Below are 22,099 nucleotides of genomic sequence, written 5' to 3' on the forward strand. Positions count from 1 at the left end.
CATACAATTATCAATTTGTATATTGTCATTCCTTACCAACTTATTTGTATTTTATTCTTTTATTTAGTTTCTCTGTTCTGTCGCTGTCATTCTGTTGCACTGGGGAGCTTCGATCACGAAAACAAATTCCTCGTATGTGTAAACATTCCTGGCAATAAAGCTAATTCTGATTCTGATTCTCTAAACGTTTTTTTTTTTTTTTTTTTTACATTTATGGTTTTTGATTGAGACCTTTTTAATTAAAATTATTCAAATGAATAATTCACAGACACAAACTGATAAAAACACTATCTAGCAATATTGATTAAACATTTTCAGATCAGTGCTTAACTAGAAAACAAATGTTGATTGGAATTTCCCTGACTTTTCTAGATTTGAAAAATAAATTCAAAGTTCCCTGATATGTCTAGGTTGTCTATGACCAGGGGAACCCTGTAATGCACTTCATACACTGGTCGGCTGATGTATTAAGTCACTGCTTCTCTTTTTTTATCTACCAGTTATCTTTGTACTTCTGTGTCACAAACTCGTGAAAGTTTCTTCAAAGTAATACCAAACTGAGAAGTGGATGTAAAATCTGGTCACTGGGACAGTAATACAGAAACACAAAGAATTAACCTCTTCCTGAAAGGTAGTAGAAAATAGTCTCCCATGTTTTATTGGAGGTAATCAACTGGGTTTCAGTTCAATCTGTGTTCATTACAAAACACATTCACTACATGGAATGATCAAAATAGACATCTGAGTCACTTCCAGCTTATTTTCACATCTGGATCAACCTGGATGAGAGAAACTGGATTCCATACAGCTGCAGAAAAAAAGAAGGGAAAAAAAGTCCACAAGTAAATTAATGACTAAACTCAGAGCATGAATTAATAAATATTAGCTAATTAAGCAATTAATATAGTAGCTTCTTCCATTCAACATTTAAATCAAGGATTCACATGACCTCTACTGGATATCATGCATTACTACAAGAATGAAAATAGTGCAAGTGACATAACTATACCTTTTTACAGATGTCTGGTTAGAATTAACAAAAAAAAAAAAACTCTTTTCATTATATTGATGCTTATAACCATATCAGTTGGTATTAAACCTTGTATATGATCATTACATTTAGCTTGGGTTCTACATTCAGAGTTTAACATTTCTTAGGCTTTTTAGTCAAGAGTTCTGTTACCCATTGTACAAGGCAGCAGATGAATCAAAACCATGTCTAAAGACAAACTCACAAAGACAAACACAAAACATAAAATGAATCAAATAGGGTTTATAATGCATACAAGGGAAGAGTGGATGTAGAGATGATTCAGACAAAATAAACGAGATCTTTACAGTTAGCAGCAGAGAAGGCAGCAAGGATGGAGGCAAAGACGAGGTCGGGGGACTGAGAAGCATCAACAGCAGTGTGCAGGCCGCGGTCGCTGTAGTAGTGCACGAGAGGGGCCGTCTGCTTGTGATAGGACTCTAGTCGGGACCGCAGGGTGGTCTCGTTGTCATCACTGCGGCGAATAAGAGGCTCCCCGGTCACCTGTGGACATACGAATCAGACCAAACCTCTACAACGATGCTCACAGCTGTCCTGTTAATTACAATAAGACCGTTTTTTTTCCTCACATCATCCTTCATTGGCTCTTTGGGAGGCTTGAACTCTTCATGGTAAGACCGGCCGCTGGGCTGATGAATGAGTCTGAGGAATTAAATGCATTGTGTTCAGCGGTGGAAAGCTACTGTACTTGAGTGCATTTTTCAAGCATCTGTGCTTTATCAGAGTATTTTAATTGTGAGAAATTCAAAGTATAAAAAACATACTTTTTTACTCCACTACATTTCATTTCAACTAACCATCATGAAGTGAAGAAAAATGCTACACGCTCTGAGAGGCAATAGTGATGTTGGATTTGTGAATGAGCTAACTCTTTCCTGTTGAATTAGTTCACTGATCTGAATGCAGCCGTTCTTGAATCAACAACTCACTAATTCAATAAACCGGATGCTCAACTGATGACTTAAAGTGTGTTACTAAGGCTGAGTTTTTAGTTTGGATCAGCCTATTGAAAATTACAATCATACTGCGGTCAGGAGAGTTTGTTATTTGCAAACTAATACGGCAGATTGTTTAAGCTTATTAAAATGTGGACAAATCTACATTTCTGTGTCACCATCTTTACAGGACAGGTTTTTTTTAAAGGTAAAATAATGCTAATAATGCCCATGCATCCTCCCCCTGCTGTAGTAGCTTCAAATGGCATGAAACTAGTATGTTTGCATAGCATTCCTCTTAAAATATGAACACATCTTCCTTCGTTTCTTGTCTAAACATTGTATTTTCATACGATTTATCACCACATATTTGCACAAGTTTCATATTTGCTCATGTTTGAATACTTAAATTCTCATTATCTTAAAGGGATATTTTAGTATATTCAAATATAATGCTTTTATACATTTATATTACATGCTTTAGTGAGAAAAAATCTTGTACAGCTAAATAAATATTAAATGTCTGCAAAAATGTGTATAATAAATCTGTCTAGTACAGGCTAGAATTAATAAACATGGTTCACAAAAGAAAATTATATATAAAAAAATATATATATAATAATAATAATAATAATAATAATAATATAATAATACATTATTAGGGTGTCTAATAAAGTTACTGAGTTAATTACGTGTTTAAAAAGTATTTGTCCATTACTGATTTTTACATTTCAACAAATGAGTCATTTTCAATAATTTACAATTCTTACTAACTGGAGGAAGTAAGGAGGTACACTTCATTTTTAAAATACAATCAAAACCACAAAAGGAACATTTTCCTGCCACCTCCTCCTTTAAAGACAACAGAAACAAGTGTTTGACAGCTATTATGCCGTACCTAGAAAATATGTCTTCTCTTGTTCCTGAAATGAGTGACATGTTTTCAGTATATTCCGCATTCATGAAATTAAACCGAGCCATTAGAACACATTAGCTACAATAATAAGCTCCAAATTTACAAGCCCCTCCATCTTCATACCTCCCACAAATTCTGCTCACTAGCAGAGAGTCATCTACTGAGAATTCAACCACAGAGTCCAGTTTCTCACTACGCTTCTCCAAGAGGTCGTCCAGCTAGAAATAAGACAGAGAGACACAGGTTGACTAATGCATTTTAAATTCCGTACTTCAGAGTGTTCTGTGTCTATTTATGTCAGTTGTCCTCACCATTTCTGCCTGATTGACAGTGCGGGGGAAACCATCCAGCAGGAAACCATTCTTGCATGCAGGCGTGTCCAGGTTGTTGTCTATGAGCTCCACCACCATCTCATCACTCACCTTAAGGGAAGATGACAAAAAGAGTCAGGGCTTTATCCCTCAAACCTAAAATGCACATTGGAGAGGAAGACATTTTTAAATATATCAAATTAGAACATCTATTAATCTGACCAGTTTGCCGGCATCCATGGTTTCCTTAAGCCGCTGTCCGAGCTCTGAGCCAGATGCCACCATGGCCCTCAGCATGTCCCCAGTAGCTAAATGACACACACAGTACTTCTCTGCAAGCTTGGGTGCCTGTGGAGGCCGAAATGAAACATTTATGGAATTAACTCCGAAACAATAAAAAATGTTGATCAGTTACATTACATATAATAACATTTAGAATATAAGGAAAGCCAAACACTTGTTTGTCGAATAACCTTTCATTTGAACAATTGGTCCACAAACTTAATATTGATAGGTAACATTTGTCTTGAAATAAATAACTGAATTAAAACAACCTCCAATCTGTAATATTTAAAAATAATAATAGCGTTTTCAGCAAGTATGCAATAACATCAATCAAATGTGCTGCTACAAAAAAAAGTTTTCTTTTAAAAGCACTATTTATTCATAAAATAATTTAGAAAAAAATAAAACAAACATTTATCACATTTTCCACATAAAAATATTAGAGCGGTTTTCAACATTGATAACGATACAAAAATAAAAATAAAAATTATTGAACAGCAAATCAGCTTAGAATGATTTCTGAAGGATTGTGTACTGGAGTAATGCTGCTGAAAATTCAGCTTTGCCACCACAGAAATAAATTACATTTTAAAATATATTCAGATATAAAGTGGTTTATCAGAATTTTAATAATATTTCACAATAGTACTTTATGTACTGTATTTCTGAGCAAATAAATAGTCTTGATGAGCATAAGAGACTTATTTAAAAAAAAAAAACGTCTTAAAATCCTAGTGTCTGTATGAACAAAACCATAAAACTCAATCACTTTTCTGTCATAACCACATTCAGAAGCCAAGTTTGAACTGTTTTACTGACATTCAAAATGTGCAGCAAATATTGCTCAATATCAGCAATCAGTATTGCTAAGTATTGCTGGTATGCCTGTTATTTATGGTCTGTTGAGTTACACTATCACCCAGCAGAACAGAAATTTCTAGTTTTCCCAGTGCTCACCAATTCACGCGTGTTAGTTGTCATGTTAATCAGCTCAAATGTTCTTAAAATTATTATATTAAATAATAATTCCACAATTGCACTGGATGAACAATCTGATCGAAAAACACCATCTGGGAAACAGGACACAGGTGTCACAGAGACCATCACACCGACGGTGTGAAATAGTAGAACTATAACATTTGGTTTAGTTCAGTTAAATGAACAGTCAAACTCAAAACCTATATTATGACGTCATCTGAAACGTAATGAGAGTGAATGGTGACCGAGACTGTCATTTAACATTCCAGCACTGTCTCTAAAATTATTACACGGGAAAAAAAATTGACAGAAATCCATGTAGGTCTGTAATACAATGAGGCTATGTTGTTTTTGGGTGAACTATCACTTTAATTACTCTCAATCCCTCTACCGCTGGACGGTTTAATCAGAATGAGCCACGCGGCACGCAGCACGAGCTCTCACCTGCGTCCCTTTCCCCGCACCGGGCGGCCCGAGCAGAATGGCTCGAATGCCTTTCCTTACACCGGAGACTGTATCATTCGCTTGCGTGCTGGGGGCCATGGTTACACGTTATAAACGACCTAAGGACACTTCTCTCCACAACACACTTGGCTTCCGCTAACTCACTCGGAAAGGAAGTCGTAACGCCTCCGTTTGCTGAGTTTGGACTCAAAATACCGCCTTCTAGCACAAAGCCATCCACCTGATTGGCCAATGGCACGTCGTTTATCCACAGCGCGATCTCATTGGATAAAATCGAATGCCTCAGTATACTCTAATATCCGGAATTTGGCATAAAGTGACACATCAAGGAGATGTGAAAGTTTAGAGGAAAAAATAAAATATCAGTATCTGAAATGACATATTGATATTCACATCATACGGCACAAAGGTTGTTATTTTGCTTTTGTTCTTACGACTTTATATTAACCACAGAACATAATTTTAAAGCACCATAGTGGTCACCTTAAAATTAACTTGAACTTTTCTTTTAACAGAAGGTCGTTCAATTGCATTTATGCACTTTTCTTCAAATAGTTTAACAGTATTATTAATTTACTTTATAATTGGGATCTTGCTTTTGTCATTTATTTTTATATGTCTCTTTAGATATATTTCAGCTTTAGTCATTTAAATACTTTAGTTTCAGTCAGCTGACTGCACATTAGTGTTGTAGTCAAAACCAATTAAAGTCGAGACCAAGAGCAAAGGGTATTGAGACCAAGACTAGACTGATGCAGGGCAAGACCAAGACCAAACCATCACTTCTCAAATTCATCCACATTTAACTTTACTGCCTGATAAATGTGTTATATGTGATAAATACAATTACAATAATAGGACAAATCAAATGAAATCATGAAGAACAAAATTCATCTTGGCACTATAGAGGCGGCACATAAGTTGCATCTGAACTGGTACAATTACAACTGCATAAAAATATTATTGAGATTGGTCTTAAAATCAAAGTTTTACATAAATATTTGAAGTAAAAAAAAAAAAAAACACTTTTAAATTACACTAAAACTGCCAGTAAGTTAGGTGATTAATCACTTAATGAGTCGCAGATTCATTTATTCAACCGATTTATTTATGACAGACTATTCATTCTGTAATGAAACCACTTCGAGTTGATCAGAAACTCACAACAGATCTGCCATGGATTTTTTTTAGATCTATTTTTGTTGACAAAATACAAAAACCCGAGTTTAAAAATGATCCTGAAATGTAATTAATTGCCTGTTCTTGACACGTCTTGAAATAAAATCCTGAATCCTCTGAGACCAAGACCTTCAAAAATAGGCTAGTACTACAACACTACAAGGCATTTCTAATATAAATTGAAGTTCTTAATTTAATTGATTATTGATTGCTTCCATTGTCCTCATTTGTAAGCCTCAATTGTTAAAAGCTTCTGTTAAATGACTAAATGTAAATGCTATACTTTGTTTACATTACCATACAGTAATAAATTAGTAATACTAAATATTTCTAGTCTAACTAAACACTGGTAAGATACAAGGCAGTTAAACAAACAAAACAGAAAGTAACTGGTGACAAGTATTTTGTCAAAATCTTGTTTTATTTAAACTGCAGCTCTGCTTGATACATGGAAGCCACATTTGGAGTGTTTTAACATACAATAACACACAAAACAGCCATAACACTAAAGTGCCTGAAGATTACTACAGTGATGGGGGCTAAATTTTGGTATTGTGTATGACAAGGTTAAGAAATTTGTCTCAGTCAAGGCAATATGACATTTAGTGTATATTAAAAAAGCTTTTGTAAATGTCACATTCAAACACATTTGGATATAGATCAAATTAATCTAAAGTTAGTTAGAACCCTTAAAATGTTATAAAATGTTCATATAAAAGTTACAGAAAGCAAAATAACAAGAATATATGTTGTGGAGAGCTTAGAAAATATGGGGTGTGCATGATAAATATTTCAACTCAATTATTGTGAAGTTATCTGGGTCACGTAAAGAAAACAAAAACCTTTTCAATAAAAAAAAGGGGAATTTCTATGCTAAATATCCATAACAATTCCATACTCTTGAAGGCACATATCCCTCATCATAGTGTTATTGCAGAAACTGAGCTCAAAAGAGCTTTGGTGACATAGGGAAGGATCTAATTGTGTTTTCAATTGTCTGCAGCTTTTTAACCACAGACAGGACCAACACTGCCCATACATGTCAAAAAGGAGATACAAAAACATTTCCCTTTAATTATCCAAGTGAGCTCTCCACTGTGTACTTCAAGAAGCTGATATATAAATATAAATTTCTCCATTTTCATAACTCTAATCCAAACAAATCCCAAACAATCTCATTCAAATAAATTTCTGATTCCAGTGACAGATGAGCAAAACCTTTAAGTCATCCCTATAACAGCAAATATAAAAACTGATCATGGGTTTTGGCAGTACTTAATATGAAAATGAAATTGGTCACCAGAAAGTACTGACATTAAATGTGTGGATCATTTAAAGAGTCAGACACTACCTCCTGTCTTGCTCGACAAATATTCGGAGATATCTGACTACAGCAGGTACCTCAGCACACAGCAGTCATGCAAAAGACATTTACATATGCGTAAACAAATTGACAATCTAACAAAGCATACAAACTTTCATTAGTCTTTAAGCAATCCTTGCTAAATTACACAGACAAAAGTATCAAAAACTTACCTGAATACCCTTGAAAGGCAAAGCATTTTGTAGTTTAATTTAAATGTCTCTAAATGTATGGCTTTTAACAAACTTGTAAAATGCACCTGTTAACACTGTGTAACTGTGATGCCATATTGCACTTCCAAATCAGACATATACACAGTCTTTGCGAAAGTCAGACTAGGATACTTTTGGCCCTTGGTGCCCGATGGGAGCAGGCTTACATGGGTTTGTAACATGAATCTGGCTGCCAAGTGCGCAGGTCTATCAAGATCTGGTTGAGCTTCTGCATCCACAGATTCCTCTCATCCTTAGTGTCGGCACTCAGCCAGTTCCTGCACATTACAAAGGGAAGTTCTGATTTAGGACTTGCTCTTCTCCATCAAAGCACATTAATTCACTTTTTAACTAGGTCTTACTTTGTAACACATAGTGTGTCCTTGCACTGGCTGACCAGAGTCTCTCTGTCATCCTCTCTTTGTGGTCTCACAGTGATGAGCTCAAAGGTATTGGGCCGAGCACAGAACTCTCTGTTTGCTGGCTCCACTTTACGACTGGTACAGTTGGCAAGGTTAATGCGACCAATTGGATTCTGTGTGAAAAAGAAGAATTACCTGTTAACATGAATTAAATGCATCTCAAAACCTATAAAAAATTGAGTAGGCCTACCTTTCGTTTTTCATCATCAGGGTAGGTCCAAAAAGAGATGCAGTATCCTGAAAGAACACACCACCTCCTGTGCCATGCTCCAAATCCACTGACATCCTCAAACATAGTCTGCAAATAAAAGGCAACCTCACTGGCATCACACAAAGCCAAGTATAACAAGAAAGGGTTTAGTAATTACTTTAACTAATACCACTCATTCAGTATAAAGACTCACCAGGAAGCCTCTTTCCTCTATCCGTGAGCCAACCTCGCACTGCATCTTCAGGTAAACATGCCCCTCCAAAGGACAAAGGAAAGGTACCTGTAGCAAAACAGGACACTAAGGGCCAGAACACAAACATATCCAAGAGAAGCGTCGTTTGCAGCAAAAGCGAGCCATTAATGTAGTAGCTACACATTTGCCTGAAGGAGTAATGAAAACAACTGGTATTCACCCAAATACAAAGGCAATGTTGTGGACACAACTGTATAGAAGCAGCAGCTTAAAGTGACAGTTAGTATAACTGAAAAGACACCAAGCCTTGTTAGTAAAAAACTCAGACACACAACAACCTGTGTTACCAAACACAGAGCAAATATAGCAACCTTTTTGTGAAACATGTCACTGAGCAGCTCTCTTTCAACCCCTTCATATTTGATCTAAAAGAGAGAAATGACTGCATGTGAAACGGCATGCACTGTGCAAAAAAAACAAGAGAGCAGTGTTAAAACCCTTTTAAGCTGTGAACAGAAGTGCTGTGGTTAAACCTCTCCCTCTCTGACGTTAGCAAGCAACAGAGGGTATGCATTGACGTCCTTTTTGTGACGGAACACACCTACCGAGTCCGACTGAGTGGTAAAACACCATGCAACTTGGCTGGCACTAGCAGTCGGACTCAACACTGATCCTAACACGTTACCAAAAAAAAAAGTGGACATTGACATGTGGCCAAGAATAGGGTTTCCTGGCATTTATATACACCCAAATTTGATGCCAAAGAAATAAGCAAAGCTACACAAGCCTTCACACCTGATCTTCTAGAAAACACTATAAATATAATACAGTTAGATCAAAGTCTGGTATTGGTTATATTGTCATTTCACTCAGCTATACAACTTTACAAAAATAACAATGTGCTTAAAACCCCTTTGCGTGCAAACATCGCTGACGGCCCCAGTTTATTATTGTTTCACTTTCACAGCACATTAAACATCACTGTCTTACTTCATCTGGACAAACTGTGCATCAATGGAAATTGAGTTTAAAGACTCAAGCTTCGATATTTGACCAATATTTTGATAAAACATTGTTGCAGTGACAGATATTTAGTGATTTATGTCAGGAGTGCAAAATAATAAATCCGTATTATGCCACATTTTGAATAGAAATTCACAACTCACTCATATTCAGTCACGTCAAGAGCGGTTTATTTGTGTTCACATAGACTCACTGAACAGCGTCAATAAGGATTTACAGACCAAAGATGCATATCTGCGGAGATATATGGATATATTTACTGATGTTTACTTCATATTTCTTCAGACAGAATCGTCATTTCTATTCATTTTCCACGGATTTACGCGATCAGATGATAAACAGCCTCTCCCAGCGATCTCTGTGTGCGTGCAGTAGTCACAGCTCGTGCGGTGTGTGACTCAGACTCTGATTGGGTCTTTCAAACATCAATCTTAGAGTTTCATATCTGGACACCGCCCCATCGTGTCACATGCTTCCTGCACACTTCCTGGTAGTTATCTTGCCAAAACAACACTGAAACACCTCTGTACACACAAAATATCCGAATAATAAACCCGCGATTACGATAGTAAAGCTTGGTATGAGAATTTCTTGAGATCTGGGGCGTTTTTATAAAAAAAATCGAAAATGTACATCGGAAATGCTAACTTGTGCAGCGATGAAAAAGGCAACAAATAACATATTTTTACAACAGTAAACGACCAAATTCCACCCCTGATCGCTAAAGGAAGTTATTATAAACACTCGATCGGGGTTTAAAGTGAGTTTTGAGTAAAAGTGTACTAATAATTTCATAAATTGTCAGATGTAGCTTGATGCTAACGTTAGCACCAATGCTACTAATAGCAGGTGCTTTTCTTCTTCATAATGCATTTTTGTCTCAATAATTCACGTAAGGTCGTAAGAAAATGTTTTGTTGTATTTTTATAGTAAGACTTTTGATAAATAAGGGCTAAATGCAAAGAGAGACTGAAGTGAGATCGCTGCTTTGTTGCTTTGTAAAGCCTGAAAAACCACAATCAAGGCTAATAAAGGTGGAATAAAAACAAAAGAATAATGATAAAAGAATAATGCGGATAATGTGTCATACTTGGCGGAGGTGTGAAAGAACCGTTTGGTGAGAACAATACAATCATGATTCGGGCAGTTTTCTACAGTGAAACATACACAAAGAGCACAGGAAAGTTTACATGTGAGATCTTACAGAGATGACAAGGGCCATAAATCAATCTGATTAGCCTTCTCTAAAAACACACATGACATGGCCTTAGAAAATATTTCATAAAATTCGCAGTTTTACAGATTCGATTATGAAATTTTTTATGAAGTCTTGGAAGACTTGTGGCCTTAGCTACACTGTGTTTTCAAACTCATTTCCTACATCAACATTTTTTTAAATACATTTAAAACATATGTTTTTAATATTTTTATTTTTGTTTTTATGTTTGAGCTTATATATCTCTATTATCATAACAGTCTGAGTGATTCTGATTCCTGAACAGTAAACTTTAAAGTGTCAGCTTTGTGAACATATGTTGAATATGTATCTAGTCAGAAAGAATCATGAGCAGAAACCTTTTTATTTTGGGTATGTAATTTCGGTCTCCATGCCAAAAAAGGGGGGTTACTAGTAAGGGGTTAATGAAGCGCTGTATTGTGCCGAATGAGAACATCATCGGATATTGTGGTTGTTTCAATATATTTAGCAGAAACCGATCTGCACAACTGTCAGATGATATGGAGTTCTCTAATGTGATTGAATCAGTGAGAATCTTTCATTTTCACTGCATTCAAACACATTACGTTATGTTCTAACTTCCTTCTACTGGGACGTTGTGTGCATACCCTCTATACATTCAGTGTTTCGCCAGGTGATGGTGTTAGTATTGTTTGATTTGTGCAAGAGTTATGATGATAAAGAGACAGAACCAAAGGAAGAAAAGTACCTTCTCCAACAGGAATTTGTTTTTCCCAATAGAGGCAAGAGTTAGCTTGTGTGATCCGACAAGTACGAAGCTACTGGTGCGAACTGAGTTTGGACCACCGGGGCTTGCCACAACTGAAAAGGAAGAAACAAAACGAACAAAAATTAGTAACTGTTTGGAAAATTAGTTGAATTGAACACCTTTTAAAAGCTCATTAATACTCACCAGGTGTTTGGAGATTGCTCTTCTAAAATAGATAAAAAGAGAGGGGGAAAAATTTACATTTTCTATATTGTTTATAACAAATGAATGTTATGGTAATTTATTACATGTTGTAAAATATTAAATGCTGTGTTACATGTTACAATATTACATGATGAAGGAGAAGGCATGCATGTGGTGAAGTTTTCTTTAAGTTAAAGATAGATGAGGCCTTGTAGGCTAATGCAAGCAGTTTTAAATTCTTCAGTTTTTATTATTTAATTAGTTATGTTTTTTTGTTTTTTTTTTACCGATATTATCAAATAAATATTTGAGATTTGGTGCAGTCTAAGTTTCTGACATTGAATCCATAGTAAAACCTCAAATCAAGATGAAAGTCGGGCTGTGGAATTTTTCCCAGAGGAAGAATGAATTTGGCCTTAAACAAATTTTTGATCATTTCACTTATTATTAATAATTGTCTTTTAATACACGGGTAAGTTTTTTTCACTTTCTTTTGAGGATCACATTTTCCTCTGAACATGAAGTCGGAGTGTCCTTGAATAATAACAGTATAAATGTAGTGATATATGGAATAATGTGCTTGAGAAATCATTTGAACATGCTGATTTGGTGGTGCTCAGGAAACATACTTAATCATCAATGTTGAAAACAATTATGCTTGTTTTTTTTTGCAACACTGCAAAATGTCACTTTAATCAATTCAGTGTATACTTGTTGAACAGAATTTTTTTTTTTTTTTAAAGCCAGTAGCATGTGTTGAGGTTAAAATGAACAGACTACTTACAGAGAGAGCAAGGAACCTTTTTGGTGTGATAGCCTGTGGAGATAATTTTATTTCAGAGTAAAATATAGAGAACAATACTTATAACAGTTTATGATAAAAAAAACACAGCACTAATGAGTACTACTGAGAACGGAAACAAAAGGCCTTTTTAATTAATAAATTAATAAAAAAAAGATACCCTTCACCGTGCACTCGGTTTATAATGATGAGACTAGACAAAAAAACAAAAAAAAAACCTTAAACTACTTGCACACCAGCAAGTGATGATTTTAAAATACAGCATACCAACAAGCATTCCATGTCATGGAAATGCCTCAGGAGAATCTGGACACTGCTGCTCTTTAAAGTAACGTTCATTAAAACTTAGTGTTACACACTACACTTCAGTCAATTTTAACCTAGTACATCTAGGAGTCTACCTTTGACTTGAGCTTTTTCCTCTTCTCAGGGTTCAGCTCCCTTTTCTGAACCTAAGAGAAAAACAAACATTTACTAAATCTCTTTGATAAAGGTATAATTTGTGTTGAAAAGGCATGCATTTCATTTGAGAGCAAATCAAAAAGCTGTACTTACTAAACAGTAGACTTCAATATCAATCTCAAAGTCATTAGAGACATCGGATCTGCACACAAGGAAAGTAATAATATAACACTACACTGGGGTGATAGGGAAGTCAAGAGTGGCTTGATGGGAAATGACACTTACAAAGTGAATTTGGTGGAGAAGGTTAAAGCATCGCCACTTAGACCAGTGCGTGCGCTTGCCAGAGGAGTCGCCACTGTGTTCTCCGCTCCAGCACGGATCATCACAAAGAAGTAATGGTTTCCACACTCTTACATCAAAATTATGTCATGAGTGAGTGTCTGATTGGGCTTTAAGGTGCCAAACAAAAAGTATTAATATATAAAAGCAGAAACACTCTCACCAGGCTTGTTGGCAGAAGAACAGATAAAGTCAGCCTTCAGAGGGAGTCGCAGCTCCAGCAGTGAGATGGACCCTTTAGAAGCAGGTATACCCATATCCACTTGGGCACTGCTTGTGCTTTTCTTTTGTGCTGTTGTACCCTCTGCTTTAAGCCGGTCCAGTTCAGCCTTAAGAGCGGCCCTCCTTTCAGCTGAGGCAGAACAAAAGAAGTGATTAGTCAAAGTTTAAGAAATAAATCATCTGAAAAATTCACCCGTGTAGTGCAAAAACAAAAATATCACTTACTGGCAATTAGCAGCAGTCTGTCAGCCTCAGCCTCCACTTGAGATCCTTTCCCATGATCTTCATCTGTGCAGCAGTTGAGAGCCTGACTAGCCTGATGGATCACTGTCTGCTGCAGGTTCATCTCATTGGTCAACATCTGAGAACACAACGTGGCATAATCATTTCCATTCAGATCAAAGACAGTCCTCTCATAACACTGACTAGGAGAAATTGCAATGTGCAAAAGGGCAAAATAAGTCCTGCCTTCTAATTCAAAGAGCCAGTTGCAATTGGTCAAATAATTGTATCACTGCAGCTGTTGTTAGAAGATCTAGTTCCCATAGAGCCCTGTGACCTATGCTGCACATGCAAATTTTTTTCCTCATGACGTATTTTTGGACTGATGCGACTTATACTTACGGTAATGTGCGAGCACAAATCTCTGCAATCTCATGCAGATTTCCTTTACTTTGTCAAAAAAACAGAGGAGCGTGCTCAGAAACACGCTGCTCTCGCCTAGAGAGTGCACGCGCTTAAAACGTGTCTCCTCTCACTCAAACTGCAGCCCTGTGCACTCACAACTCTCTCTATGCTCATGGGCTAGATATTCATTATTTTCGCACGTTTCCATTTCTAGCCTTTTACAGCGTGCAGTGTGAACGCTCTGATCCGTTAACATGGGCTCGGAAAAACGCATTACAGACAGTGTGTGAACCTGAAGTTATGTAGGCATATGCCCAGTCTGTTCTGTTCTAAAGATGCATTCTGATTGGATCGGATAGCATACTGCGGGAGGTCGGGGCCATGGAAAATCATGCTATAAAGCAATTCAGAAATCGTGCATGCTCAAATCATGATTTTATGGCAATTTCCATTAATCGCACAGCCCTAGTGCCAGCACATAATTTCTACATTGCATATATATTCTATATTTATAAATTACCTTAATGTCATCTATAAATTTCTCATGCTATAGTCTGGCAGAGAAGGTCAAAGCATCGCCACCATTGCGTGTGTGCACTATTTGTTTTCATAATCTAGATTTCTAATAAACCTGGCATTTTATACTAGAAATATTGTCTGGCTCTGGGACAAATTGCTTAGGTTCTTCTATTTTAAGGGACTTGATAAAACTGTCTGCTAAATGCATAAATGTAAAGTGTAAAATATAAGACATACATAACTCCTTGCCAATAAGAAAATGTATGATTTTTATTTGTCAGGGCCTGAAACATTATATATAAACATTTTTGAACAGACCTTCATTTTTTGCTTGATGTTGATGTGACTTGAGCTCCCATTGGTCTCCATTCTCTGAGACACATCCTCTTTCCTCACTATCACCTGTTTAACATGAGGTCTCTCTGTCTCGGTCTTAATTCTTGTGGATCTGTAGGCATCGATGCTGAAATCAAACAATCATTCATTAATTACAAATCATACTCAATTCAGACTGAATGTTGCTTGAAAAGAGACAAGGAGCGGACACGCACCTGTAGGGAAGGTTCTGGTTTTGCTGCTCATCTGCGACATCAATGCTGTCAGATGATCCAGCTCGTAACATGCGTGTCCTTTGGAACTTACTGGGTCTGGACACACTCTCAGGGGTGGAATTCTTCTCAATAAATGAGCTGGCAGGAGTCGATGTCTGGACCAAAATAAAAGTTAAATTGAGACATAACATCAGATCTCATTATTCAGCATGATTTTTTAGGGATTTTTTCAGCATCATCTTTAGGCCTCACCATAGGAATTCTTTCTGGGCTCTTGACCACAGCTGCCACAGTCTCTGCGAGTGGAACAAGGAGAGACATGGAGGAGATATTCAGAGCATCTTCATCTGCATCCTCCTCATCACTTTGTTCCTCACTCTCATCCAGGACTCCATCAAACAGCTCATTTATCACCTCAGAGTTAACCGAGCCATCCACGTTCATCTCTATCTCACACACATCATCTATTTCTACAAAGTCAACAAGAAAGTTCATGATCAAAAACATGTACGGTAATGTGAATTAGCGATATAATAATGTTTCAAAATATATTCGCCATGATATCAAAATGAAAGTACAAGAGACAATAAAAATATAATCCAATGATACACAAAAGATATTTAACATACAAGATGCATTTTAAATATCTTAAATGCTGAACAGCATCAAGATATGATCACCTTTCACTTCCTCTTGCTCTTTCACCATAGGGATCTTTTCTGCAAATTCCACTTCCTTTGCAGGGCTTGGAAAAGCACATTCCTTACCTAAAAAAAAAAAAAAAAACCTATAACATTACTATGAATAAAATAACATTTAAATGCAGCAAAGACAAATATGGCTAATTAACATAATTGGACAGAAGAAAGAAAATTAACAGCAGGACGATTAAAAAGAATACATTTAACTATATGATATAGTTTTTATAATAAAATACCTTTTGAACTAGATTCAGCAGGACTGTTGAGTACTTCAGGCACCAGCGCAGAAGTTTGATTTTGTACACACAGTTCAACTTCCTGAGGATAAAAAAATGGTTATATTAAGTAACAGTAAGTTCTTTGGCTTCCCATTCCTATCATAAAATTAAGTACTGCGTTTATAAAAGCGGCACAACAGACTTTGGAATAATTAATAGCTCAAATCAAAGTCATCCTTTATACCGCTATATTTCTCTTCAGTATCAGTGTGATTAATATTAGTATTTTTATTTATTTGGCTTTGTCATGTCAGCTAAATGAAAAAATTATTTTAAAAAAAGTGAGGTAAGACAAAAAAAAGAAACAAAAGAAAAAAATAAATGATTCTTTTGTAGATTTTACATTGCCAAAACAGAATTTTTTTATAACACTACATTATGGAAAAATATGGACAATAATCATACTAGAGTTGCAAAGGGGCGGAAAATGTATGGTAAATTTTTTAGAAACTTTGTCTGGGGAATTTTGGAAATATTCCAGGAATTTATCAGAATTTACAGGAATTTTGAGGAATTAACTGGAAATGTATAAAACGATCATGTACAAATATAAACATTTTGTTGATCCTAGGCTCACAATGCATGCAAACTAATATAAATAAATAAATAAATATTGGGGGGGATTTTTCGGGGGGTAATCTGATGCTTTTTTCAGGATTGATTGAAAAACAAAAACTTAGGAACTTATTAAAAATATAAATATTTTCTAACAATAAAAATATTAACAATGACTTAATTTTACACATCCTTGTTCAATAAAAGTATTAATTTATAATAAATAAAAAAAAGAGTGAGAAAAGATCGTAACTTCGTCCATTTGCTGCAGGGCCTAGTGTGACGGCCCCAGTTACACCGCTCAAAGGATGGCCCTGTTAAACTAGGTAAACTTGAATCCCATAGATCAAATCTTTAGGATAACAAAACTTACATGTAGTCTTTTGGCTCAAATGTGGCTTCAGAGAAAATGGAGGGAAATCCCTGTTAGGTGTGTGGGGGAGGGTCATTTTTAGACTTCCGTTTTATTTTCTCTCACCTAAATGTTTGTTCAGTCAGTGTATTTGTTTTTCAATGCTTATTGTATAGCCTATTTTAGTTGCCCAGTATATTACACACAGCACAATTAAGTTTTAATTTTTTTTAAAATATATATTCATGTAATTTACATGAATACTTACCAATCTGTCCATATTATGGAGGAAAGTACAATGCATGTAGGTGGTGTGGCCTCAATAGTCCTGCAGTAAGCAGAGTGCTGTGTGCATGTGATTGAGCAATTAAACTGAAATTGCAAGTTTCCAGTTCTTGCAATTTTACAAATTTCCAATGTATTCCCATTAATTCCCATATATTCCTGTTAATTCCCATGGAAAGTTTCCCGGAATTTTGCAACCCTAAATCTTACACACTCAGATTGTGTTGCACTATCCTATTACAAGCAGCAGCAGAAAACATGATAGCAAACCTTGTTTTCAGGGTCATTCTCAACCTCACTGAGATCCTCTCTGCTCCTCAACATGTTGCCTTTTTGAAATCGATTACGAATTTGTGCCAGTTCTGCATCTCGCTCCTATTAATAATAAATAAATGATTAGTTCTGATGTTTCATAGGGAATTCAACAAATATGTCCTTTAAATATTTATGAATACGTGCCATTTTCTGCTTCTGAGCGAGGACGGCTGTAGTGGAGGTGGCCTGGGTGCACCCCAGCCTCTCCTGGAGCAGCCTGGACTTGGGGGTGGCAGAGGGAGTTGCCACAGATGTTTGTCCTCGACCTCCTAATGCGGAGGGAGAGTTCTGGTTGCGCTCCTGGCACCTTTCTCCAAAACGCTCCAAAAATGATTTGACACCTACTAAAGGTCAACATAAGCAAACATAAGTTCACAGGCTTAAACTTCAGTGTAGAAAAGAAACAAAGAGAAACAGCACTGACCAGTAGTTCCAGCTGGTCCTCTGTTCTGTAAGGGTGTGGAGTCCTTGGTAAACCTCTCACGAGTCTGATGTATGACAGAAACATCAGTAGTAGAAGAGGGTTTAGGTGCCAAAACTGGTTTTGTAGGGCTTGAATTAAGTGCTGCTCCAGAACTCAATTTAGATGGGCCCTGGTTCTTCAGGGGGCTCTGAGAGACGTAACCTCTGTGGGGACTGGAGGGAGATGCTGTCAAAGATTTAAGTGGACTGGAGGGATACATCTTTAGTGGGCTTGAAACAGGAGAAGGATCTGCTTGAGCCAGTCTGGGCTGAGGAAACTCTGTCTTCTGAGGACTAGGTGGAACCACTCTAGTTGACTTGACTGGAGAGTAAACTGTTGGCTAGAAGAACAAATTTGTTTTATATATTTTTATACAAGACCCCCCAAAACAAAGACATTCAGTGCACTGTAAATAAAAAGGCTAGAACAGAATCTGTTGTTGGCGTGACCCACCTGCTGACCGCTGGCAACAGACTTTTGTGGAGCTGGTTGGGCAGTCTGAGGTCGTTTCACAGCAGGACTTGGCTTGGTACTGTTACTAGTCACTGTACTGACAGGAGGGCGCACAAAGGCCATGCCAGGCTGTGCTTGTGCATTGTCCCGGCGAGTGGGCGGGTGTCCAAGGTCATCTTCCCAGGAACCGATCGTGGCAGCAAGGTTTGCCAGTCTACCCTTTCTTCCAACGGGGAACTCAGAGCTTGTTGTGGAAGCAGTAGGGAGATCCACTTTGTTGGACTTCAGAGGAGAAACTATGTTCTCTGGGACTGTTTCTGAGGTCCCTGAAAGCACAATTTTGAGTTTAATACATAGTTACATCACTTTTTTTGTCATTCTGAGAGTCCTTTTACATACTATAATCACATATTGTCTAGATTTTTGTCTTCTGGAGGACTTTAAATGTGTACTTGCATTTTATCAAAATGTTAAAAACAGTACAACTTTAATAATTCAAAGAAGCTGTCTACGGGTGTTACATTACTAAGTTGTGTATTTAAAATACATTATCCACTCTCTTTTTTAATTAAATATATATTTTTTTTTTTATAAAGACATTTCATTTCGTCAGAATATATTAAAACAGCCTATGTGGATTTTGAAATTCTGCCTACCATTAAAGGCTAGTGATACAGCTTTTTTTATGGTTGATGGTGTTCATTTAGAGAGCAGGGTAGTTGATGGCCATTATAGAGCTGATACATTTGATATCACACTATTTAATATTCAATAGCACATTCATAACCACTGCTGCAGTTTGGAGAAATCTGCTTATTTTCTGCAATGTTTTATTTAAAAAAAAAAGTATAGTGTTTTCCTTTGTTAGACGGGCACTTATTAACTCAATATAATGAATGGTCTATAAATCTGTAATTTAGTTCTGTGCATTCAGGATGTGCGAGAGAGCTGCCTACCCTCAGAGTCCCAGTAATGCCTTTGCTCAGCCAGTCTTAGTAGACGAGATCTCATGTTGGAGAGGACTGGGGTTGGTGCATCTTTCTGTGCCTCTTTGGCTCCATCTACAGCAGCGTGCTTCATTATACTATCTGTGCTTTTTGCTGGAGATTGATGTGGGCGCATCATCTTTTCAGTGTCTGGAGGAGGTCGAGTGGGCAGCACTTCTGGTTCTGGTGTACAACGAGCAGACCTTTGCTCCACAGGCATGGGACGAACACTGCTTGGAACCAGGGGGGGCTTCTTGTCCGTCATAGGCTCAGAGGCTGTCATTTGCGGGGCCACGGGTTGTTTGTTTTCTTCTCCAGAAAGGAGAGTATTTTCATCTGAACAGCGACGCTTTGAGGGGGATGGCTTGGAAGAGGGAAGTACTATCCAAAAAAGGGGGAAAACATATTTTTAGGCTATAGAAGGACAGTAATGAAACATCTAATGTTCATATGTCAAAATAATATTTTGAAAACCAAACCTTTTTCAATGGTCGGCTCACTTTTGACACTGTTTGTGTCTGTAAGTGGCTCTCTTGTCCTTTTAGCCATTGGACGGTTGGCCGCCGTTGGTCTCTCTGCCATCTTCCTCTGCAGATTTTCTCTACGAGCACGTGTGCGCTCTAACAGTTTCTGAGTGAACAAAACAACAAATTAGCTTTGCAAAGTGCTCATTATATTACTACGGCCTATATGACAGTGTTTAGAGAAACAGATCTCTTAAAACACAAGAATATGCAAGTACAACATTTTTTATGTCTGAAGTCTGCATGATATGCATGACAAATGCAAAACTGCATTCAAGTATCAAAATGTCCAAGTTTTAGTTCCTTTTTTTCAAGCACGGGTCCCTTTTATCTGTGCCGATCATCTCTGAGTGCGGCTCATTCTAGCAGAACATCTCACACTCATGATTAACAGCCCTGTTACTGAGCAAGACCAAACACATTCCTGCACTGTGGCTGTTGGTTGGCCATCTCCCAGGGAATGAATGGAAATTTCAGTTAGTGAGGATTTCATGTCAATGGAATTTTGTCATGTGACTCTGTGAAGATGAATCCTATTGGCTAGAGTCAAACCAGGCTTCCTGTATTCAACCGGCCACAAGTTATGGGCACAGCCCTGACAGCTATTGTTTTCCCCTCATTCAAAAACATTTGATATTGAAATGGCTGATAATTATGTGTAGCAAGATATTCAATTCTGATATTTTAAGGACTGAATGCAGTGCTTATTCAGAGCCTACTTTGCATTTTAGCAGACGCTTTTTGACACAAAACCTTTTTTTAAAAGCTTTAACATCGGCTCAGTGAATACAGAAACACATATAACGTAACTTACTCAAACAATAAACAAAACAACAAACTCTAACAGAGGTTACCTTAAGTGATTTAAAGTCACACACGTATAACATTTTTTTTTTTTTTTTTTTAAAGGCGAATATGACTGGCCTCAAAAACAACACAAATCCCCTCAAAACATCAGCATGACACATGTTTTCAAAATCAGTTTGTTTAAATTATATTGCGAGTAATATCAGCTTTATTATGTGCTAGATTATGTTCATGTTGATAAGCATCAGCTTTACTCAAACGTTACAATATAAATAAAAGCTGCAAATCGACACGTCATAAGCTGATAAGTAACTTAGTAGGTTAATAAAATGTTAAGTAAACAAATAAAGACGGAAGACAGCACTTTAATGCTATATAAAGATAACAGTAATTTAACTTGGCACAGGGTGGACTTGTGCTAACGTTAGATTATATCCATACCCTCCTTCACCAACTAACGATTATATGTTGTTATAAAGGGCACTCACCTCCGTGAATGGGTCCATCCTGATATACACTATGATAAGCTTGTATTAAAGTACAATCCTCTTTGTTTTTCTTCCTTATTAGCCTGCTGAGGGAGTAAAAGTGTCTCCGCTCCCTCTCTCACACCACACGCTCCTCAGCTGTTTGAAAATTTTGAATTTAGCGCTTGCTCACTTCTCACTGTAGCCAACGGTCGTGGTCACGTCACTGCGCACCATTTGAACCAATGAGAGCTGAGTCCCTTGACTCAGACACGCCCACCCACTCTCTACACACCAACTGAACTGTTCGCCAAAAGAAAACGCTCCCATTTAAAATTAGCCAAGTTGCACTTGCTAAATTTCATTATTTGCGTGTTCACTAAATCCAACAGCTCTTAGTATTTACATTTTCAAATTAATTTTTTTTAAATTTATTTTGGAATAAGTAATTTCGTTTGTGATGCAGTTTGATGGCATTTAATGTTATTACGTAACCTTTACGTTATTAGCTGCACGCAGTCTGTTTTGGCAACCAGATAATTAACATTTAATGTTCCTAACATTTAAGGTAAAGCAGTTTAATAACTGTATTTTTCATATGGATAAACAAAGACGTCTATGAAGTGATGGAAAAAAACTTACATATTTCCAATTACTATTACACCATCTATTTTCCTGTCTGTCTGTCATCCAATAATTAATCCATGACAATAATTGCAGCCTGCACTGCAAACTCGGCTGAAGATATGCATAC

General features: G+C 36.8%; 2 protein-coding genes across 8 annotated transcripts; both read right to left on the reverse strand.

Moving 5' to 3' along the window:
* Nucleotides 1-632: 632 nt before the first annotated feature.
* On the reverse strand, nt 633-5,111 carry LOC127978603 (adenylate kinase 2, mitochondrial). 2 transcript variants are annotated; one of them, XM_052583376.1, is made up of 7 exons: nt 4,921-5,111; nt 3,436-3,561; nt 3,214-3,324; nt 3,026-3,120; nt 1,621-1,693; nt 1,339-1,534; nt 633-808 (listed from the first exon to the last, which is right to left on the reverse strand). In XM_052583376.1, exons 1-7 carry the CDS (start codon nt 5,017-5,019, stop codon nt 747-749), a joined length of 762 nt encoding a protein of 253 aa, XP_052439336.1. In that variant the 5' UTR covers nt 5,020-5,111; the 3' UTR covers nt 633-746. The 2 variants fall into 2 exon arrangements, with proteins under 2 accessions (XP_052439336.1, XP_052439337.1); XM_052583377.1 differs by having other exon boundaries at nt 1,287-1,534.
* Nucleotides 5,112-6,522: 1,411 nt separating this feature from the next.
* On the reverse strand, nt 6,523-21,550 carry LOC127978604 (anillin). 6 transcript variants are annotated; one of them, XM_052583379.1, is made up of 26 exons: nt 21,367-21,529; nt 20,027-20,177; nt 19,518-19,928; nt 18,562-18,887; nt 18,070-18,448; nt 17,790-17,986; nt 17,601-17,705; nt 16,097-16,178; nt 15,840-15,926; nt 15,412-15,629; nt 15,160-15,314; nt 14,927-15,071; nt 13,688-13,823; nt 13,404-13,592; nt 13,184-13,310; nt 13,052-13,100; nt 12,898-12,948; nt 12,764-12,817; nt 12,479-12,511; nt 11,695-11,716; nt 11,491-11,603; nt 8,893-8,946; nt 8,522-8,608; nt 8,308-8,415; nt 8,058-8,230; nt 6,523-7,973 (listed from the first exon to the last, which is right to left on the reverse strand). In XM_052583379.1, exons 1-26 carry the CDS (start codon nt 21,382-21,384, stop codon nt 7,859-7,861), a joined length of 3,585 nt encoding a protein of 1,194 aa, XP_052439339.1. In that variant the 5' UTR covers nt 21,385-21,529; the 3' UTR covers nt 6,523-7,858. The 6 variants fall into 6 exon arrangements, 5 of the variants coding, with proteins under 5 accessions (XP_052439339.1, XP_052439338.1, XP_052439340.1 ...); XM_052583378.1 differs by having other exon boundaries at nt 17,790-17,989; XM_052583380.1 differs by lacking the exon at nt 8,893-8,946 and having other exon boundaries at nt 17,790-17,989; nt 21,367-21,550.
* Nucleotides 21,551-22,099: the final 549 nt, after the last annotated feature.

The sequence above is a fragment of the Carassius gibelio genome, chromosome B19 (assembly GCF_023724105.1).
Source record: "Carassius gibelio isolate Cgi1373 ecotype wild population from Czech Republic chromosome B19, carGib1.2-hapl.c, whole genome shotgun sequence".
Lineage (NCBI taxonomy): Eukaryota > Metazoa > Chordata > Actinopteri > Cypriniformes > Cyprinidae > Carassius > Carassius gibelio.